Genomic DNA, 6,807 nt, shown 5'->3' on the forward strand with positions numbered 1-6,807 from the left:
ATGCTATTTTCTTCTTTAATTATAAGGTGCACATGTATACACCTGTGCCATAGTCTTTCCCTTTTTAAAATTTGTCTATGGTTTTCTCCTTTGCCATTCAGCTAACAAAAAAAATAAAGAAATCCAGTTCCACCAATGCAGACAAACAAAAGAGAATGACTTTGCATCCAAAACATAGATCACCATAGTCCTATAACTCCTATCAAGCTGCCCAACAACTCAAGCGCGAAACCAGATCCCATGTATCACCAAAAAACATTGAAATTAAACTAACAAAACAAGCATGATTCAACAGTGTATCAATCAAAAAAAAAAAAAAAAGAAAAAAAGAAAAGGAAAATAATAAGAAAACAGAAACATACCATCAGAGCATTTGTTCTTGGCAGTGAGAGTAGACGACGATCGAGTGTCACGGTGATCGAGCTGCTGCAATTTTCCACCAGTAGAAGTTGACGGCAACGAAATTCTCTCTTTGTCTTTGTTGTTCAAACCTCTCGAAGTCGACGGCGAAGATTTTTCCAACTGCTTATCTAACGCCTCGTTGATTCGTTTCCGATCCAACGGAGCACCGACGATCTCCGACTTCGAGGATCCACCTCCTCCTCCTCGATCTCTATACATATTTTTGTCTTCAAATTCGACAATTAGAGGTCTGGTTGGAGATTTGAAAGATGTTCATCGAACAGAGTAGAGAGAGATCGGAGAGAGCAGCAGAGAAGATTGAGAAAGGAGTGGTAGATTAGGGTTTGATAGAGACGGTAGAAACTAGGGTTTCTAGTTTACATAGATACGGGAAGAAGAGAAACTCGAGTTCCTCGCTGCCTCTTTGTTTTTTTTTTTTTTAAAATAAAAATAAATAAATTGTTCTCTCTCTCCTCTGCTTTGCTTTCTCTCTCAACAATAAACATGTGTGTGTGGAATACACATACACGTACTCAAGCTACAAATATCTCTCGACTTGAATTTTCAGTTTTTTTTTTTTTTTTTTCATGATGAATGGAAGTTTATAAAAAATATATTTTGTTATTTTTGGGATACATGTCAAAATAGTTTTAAAAATATGTTTTATATAAATATATGATAAAGAATGTAAAATTCTACATTAACAAAATTAATTCACCTTTTGTCGCACCATGAATCACATTTATCTCGCGTTTAATTTTATATGTTTAATGAAAATTTAACATGCTCTATTTTTAAAATTTCAAAAGGTGAATTATAATTTTTATGTTAGTATTTTATATTATTTTATCTTTTATTTTTTTAATTATAATAATCAACTCTTCTATAATGTAATCCTTCTATTAATTACAATTTGTTAAATTGAAAAAAAATATTTCCAAATATAAGATGTAATATTAAATAATGAAATTGAACATTCAATACAATCAATGCATTTTGACAACATGGAGGACAGCGACAATAAGCATCTCATCCCAATTTTACAAACAAAAGATTGAAATTTTGTTCTGTCTCACAAGGAATTGTATATGGGTGGATGGCCTACTAAATTCGCTTGAGTTTGCTTACAATTTATAGAGTTTGGGATTATGGTTTAGATTTATAAAATTAGATTGGACAAAATTTTTAAACCTAATTATAATATAGAGAAAGTGCTTCAAGCTCAGCTTAGCTCGACTTGCTCACAAATTATATTATACAATATGCTTTTATAAATATACATAATTATATGTTGTTTAATTTTTTTTATTTTTTTTATTTTTTATAAGTATATATGATGTATTAATAGTTAGAAAAATTCTATTCTTACATAAAATTCATACAAAAAACTTGACAATAATGATGTAACAAAATCATTATTGTAAATAAATACATTTTTAACGGTATTTTATTCTGGAGTGAAAGATCTATAATGAGTCACATCATTATGTATAAATTTTTTATTTGTACAACATTATTCTATATTAATTATAATTTTTTATTTTAAAATTTGAAATTTTTTTTCATATTAAACAATAATTGGACTATATGGATAGACTTGAGAATTTTTATTTTATTTTTAGATGGCCTTAGGAATAAAGTATAGGTTCGATCCCGGGTTAAGCTATGCGTGAGAAATGACTTTAAGTATTATTATATAGTATACATTTAACCTGAAGTAACTCATGTCCACACCCAATTGTAGCAAGTGGATGTGTGTGGAGTAGAGATGGAAAAGTCATCAGGAGTAGGAGTGAGGGTGACGGTGATTGGGCAGAAGTAACGTAAGATAGTGGTTGCAGGGAAGGGGTGAGGCGGTGATGAGGGGTAGGAAGGGGCAAAGGGGATGGAGGTAGGTGGGAAAAAGTGGTGAAGGGATGGATAGTGGGAAACGGTGAGGGGTTGGTGGTGGTTGGAGGGAAGTAGATTGTGAAATGTTTGTTCCTTTTTTGCCATGATGGTTCGTTTTGTTCAAGGTCAAAATAGAGAGCAAAAGTGAGGACATAAAAATGTCATTTTAGTCAATTATCTTTCACATCAGTGTTTTGTAGTTTCATGTCGGCATCTTAGCAAACGGTTATTAACAGAAAGAGCCACTTGACTGTAAAATTCAATGTACAGCACAAGTCCGCTGAGTAGGGTATTTGGGATACATTATATAAGTATATTTTTTATTTTTTTATTGTCAAATTATTTTTTTATTTTTTATATATATTTTAATAAAAAATTAAAAAATACACCTATTTAAATTATTTTAAACAACCTCTAAATGTACACCATTCTTCTTTCTTACCTTTCTTTAACTTTAAATTTAGAGTAAATTACATTCATTTTTGAGATTTAAAAAAAATACAGTTAATTCTAAAATTTTTACATAATTACACTGATCTTTCTTAAGATTTTAATTCACATAACATTTACATCATTTTTATCAGTAATTTCTTAGTCTTATGAAAAAAATAAATAATGTCATCATCTCTTTTATACTAAAACATATATTTATCTTTATCTATTTCATTGTCTATGCACAATTGAAATAAATTTCTATCACCTTAACCATACTAGAAGGAAAGTTAGTGTAACTATATAAAAAATGGGGCTAACTGCATTTTTTCAAAACTGAAGGAGGGTTAGTGTGATTTACCTTTAATTTTAAATGCAATTTTAATTTTCAGAAGTATTGTTCAAACAAGAAAAATATTGCTTTGAAAAACTTATCATTCAAAAAATACTTTTTTAAATATATGCAAAGTTAACTAGGAGAAATGATGAAATTTTTTGAAAGACATGTAATACTCAAAATTAGGGTTGTTCAAAAATTCGCCGTACCCGTCCCACCGAGCAACCCGACCCAACCAAACTTGTAAGTAATGGTCGGTTTAGTTATATAGAACAGTTGGCTCAAGGTTTTACATTGTAATTTTTTTGGGCTGTCATTAGAGGTCAATTTTGGAATTCACACACCCAACCAACTTAACCCGTACAAAGATTAACAAAACCCAAACAATGATTTAACACAAATAATTAAGCTGGCATACACGGCAGGAGGCTATCTTCCTGTCTCCCCATCAAGAACAATCATCTAGAGTCCCTAATTCCATCAGCCCTCTCTCAAATTTCAATCCTCCTTGATTTCTCTATTGTAAAAACAAACCCTAACCCCCATCTATCCCTTGATTCCTCTTTACTGCAAACAAACCCAAGTTTTGTTTTATTTATTTATTTATTTTTTTTACTGTCACATCAATAGAACTCATTTTAAAATTTTACTTTTAGAACTCTCTATTATTGCCTTGTATAATTAGTGTCGTTGGCGACGCTAATTCAACCATCCATCATCACCCGACATCCATCATGACATAAAATCATCATTACGCCCCTTTACTTTTTCTTTTCCTTTATTTTATTTTATTTATTTATCAATTTGTTTCTTTTCTTCTTGCCGCTCATTTCTTTTTTATTTTATTTTATTTTATTTATTTATCAATTTGTTTCTTTTTTTCTTGCAGCTCGTTTTGTCTATAAATTGAGAACTTGGCAGAGACCCACGGGGCAAGGGAGAGAGCTGGGAGCTCAAGAGTGGAAGGCAGAGTGTGGTGGTAGAATGTATAGTGTTTCTTTTGTAGAGTGCTATAAAGCGGGTACGCCGATAAGTCAAAACTAAAAAAAAAGTATGATATGGGTACGCGGTAAGTCAATAATTTTTTTTTTTTTTTTTTTTTTTTGGTTAAAGGATCCAACCTACAAATTAAAATTCAATATCAAAACTAAAAGGAGAATTACAAAACTAAAAGACAAATCATATTTCAATTCAACAAAGAGGAGCATTTTCATTTTCGGATTGATAAATATTAATAATTAAAATTATAAAATTTTCCATTTTTTTGTAAATACATTTTGTCTCCTCTGCTGATGTGCAATTCCTCCAATAATAAATCAATGTACATTTAAGTTTGGAAAGAAAAATATCAAATTAATAGTAAATTTTGCAAATTTTAATTGTTAAAGGTAATTTTTATTTATAATCATGTAATTACTTTTTAAAAAATACAATCTATTTGTAATTTTTTTGGGGAGTATTTTGGAAATTAGTTATTTTAATTATTAATTTTTATCGTATTGACTTTTTAGTATATTTTATTTTTTAATGAGCTAAATTAGTCCAAACTTGATTCCCAAACGAGGCCTATATTATTCTCTACTTTTTTACTCATTTTCATTTTGAGGGTAAGGGTGTAGTTCTTCCACCATACCTAATATCTGTAATGAAAGCTCATAAGCAGATTAGTAAGGGTTGCCAAGGGTATTTGTGTAGTGTAATGAATGATCAAACCATGGACATTACCTTAGAGAGCGTACCAATAGTAAGGGACTTTTCAGATGTGTTTTTGGAAGAGTTACCAGGACAATTGGTTAATAGGAAGATTGAGTTTGCAATTGGTGTAGTATCGAGTACTCAACTAATATCTAAAACTCCATATCACATGTCTATTATTGAAATGAAAGAATTGAAAATCCAATTGCAGGAATTACTTGATAAGGGATTTATTCAACCAGGTACATCAACGTGTGGCGCACTGGTCCTTTTTGTAAAGAAGAAAAATGGTACCCTCCAATTGTGTATTGATTACCGGGAACTCAATAAGGTAACTGTGAAGAACAAATATCTTCTGTCGTCTATTGATCATTAGTTTGATCAGTTGCAAGAGGCTCAGGCATTTTCGAAAATTGATTTGAGATCGGGATATCATCAGTTAAAGGTTAAAGCCGAAGATATTGAGAAGACTACCTTCCGAATCAAGTATGGACATTATGAGTTTTTAGTCATGCCTTTTGGAGTCACTAATGCACCCGCAACTTTTATAGATTTGATTAATAGAATCTTTAAACCTTTCATAGACGACTTTGTTGTTGTATTTATTGATAATATTCTGATCTATTCAAAAAGTAAAGATGACCATAAAAAATACTTGAGAACAATCCTTCAAACATTCAGAGAGAAACAATTATATAGGAAATTCAAAAAGTGTGAATTCTGGTTAGATGAAATTACATTTTTGGGATATGTTATTAATGGAGATGGTATTTCAATTGACCCACATAAAATTGAAGTAATTGTAGATTGTCCTACTCTGACTAACGTAACAGAAGTCCAAAGTTTTGTAGGATTGACATGTTATTATCGGAGATTTGTTAAAGACTTTTAGAAATTGCTGTATCGTTGACCCAATTAACTCGGAAAGGAGAACCGTTTGAGTGGACAGACTGGAGGGAATTCGCATTTCCGGAACTGAAGACAAGACTAAGCACATCTCCAATTCTTACTATACCATTAGGTACTGAGGGATTTGTGATTTTTAGTGATATATCTTATAAATGTTTGGGTTGTGTCTTAATGCAGAGTGGCAAAGTAATTTCTTATGCCTTCTGACAATTGAGACCGCATGAAAAGAATTACCTGACGCATGATTTAGAGCTTGTCGTAGTCGTATTCGCATTGAAAATCGGGCGCCATTATTGATATGGGGCTAAATGCGAAGTGTATACGGATCACAAAAGCTTGAAATACTTCTTTACATACAAAGAGTTGAACATGTGACAAAGGAGATGGCTTAAATTGATCAAAGACTATGACTTACAAATTCAACATCGTCCGGGTAAGGCTAACACTATAGCAGATGCACTCAGCAGAAAAAATGTGGGGAATCTGGCTTGTTTGCTTACAAATCAGAGAGAGCTCCTGCAAAAATTTGAAAGACTTGAAATAAAAGTGGTACCTCATGAACAATATAATTTATTAACCGCAATATCAGTATTGCTGGCGATCTTAGAAGAGGTGAAACAGAAGCAAGCAAATGATGACTTTAAGAAGATATGTGATGAGTTCGAAGCCAAACCTAGACCTGGGTTCATAATTGAAGATCATGTATTCAAGTTTCAGAGAAGGACTTGTGTTTCTAACGATGTAGACTTGAAAAAGAAGAATTTTAGAAAAAGCTCACCAATCAATGTTCGCTATGCATCTTGGGAATACCAAAATGTACCAAGACTTGAAACAAGTATACGGTGGCCGAACATGAAAAGAGAGATTGCCGACTTTAACTCCAAATGTCTCCAATGCCAACAAGTCAAAGTGAAGCACCAGAAACTAGTAGGCTTACTTCAATCCCTCCCTATTCTAGAATGGAAATAGGAGCATATAACCATGGATTTCATCATTGTTCTGCCTCGCATGTCTAGAGGTATGAATGCTATTTGTGTTATAGTAGATAGATTGACAAAGTCTGCCCATTTTCTTGAAGTGAAAACTTCATTTAATGCTTATAGACTTGCTACTATCTATATTGATGAAATCATTCAACTACA

At 31.8% G+C, this 6,807-nt stretch overlaps 1 protein-coding gene across 2 annotated transcripts in view; it reads right to left on the reverse strand.

The window, feature by feature from the left end:
• LOC114297249 (putative casein kinase II subunit beta-4) overlaps positions 1–1,491 on the reverse strand; it is a 7,785-nt gene extending 6,294 nt beyond the window's left edge. Inside the window, exon 1 of one of the 2 annotated variants that reach the window (XR_003641436.2) lies at positions 363–1,491. Coding sequence is in view for 1 of the 2 variants with exons in the window: in XM_028241645.2 (XP_028097446.1) it covers positions 363–621 (259 nt within the window). In the remaining variant the exon portion in view is untranslated. The remainder of the gene's footprint in view (positions 1–362) is intronic. The other variant, XM_028241645.2, reaches the window with a different exon arrangement.
• Positions 1,492–6,807: the final 5,316 nt, after the last annotated feature.

Source organism: Camellia sinensis, chromosome 2 (assembly GCF_055761805.1).
Source record: "Camellia sinensis isolate YWXY chromosome 2, ASM5576180v1, whole genome shotgun sequence".
NCBI classification, from domain to species: Eukaryota; Viridiplantae; Streptophyta; class Magnoliopsida; order Ericales; family Theaceae; genus Camellia; species Camellia sinensis.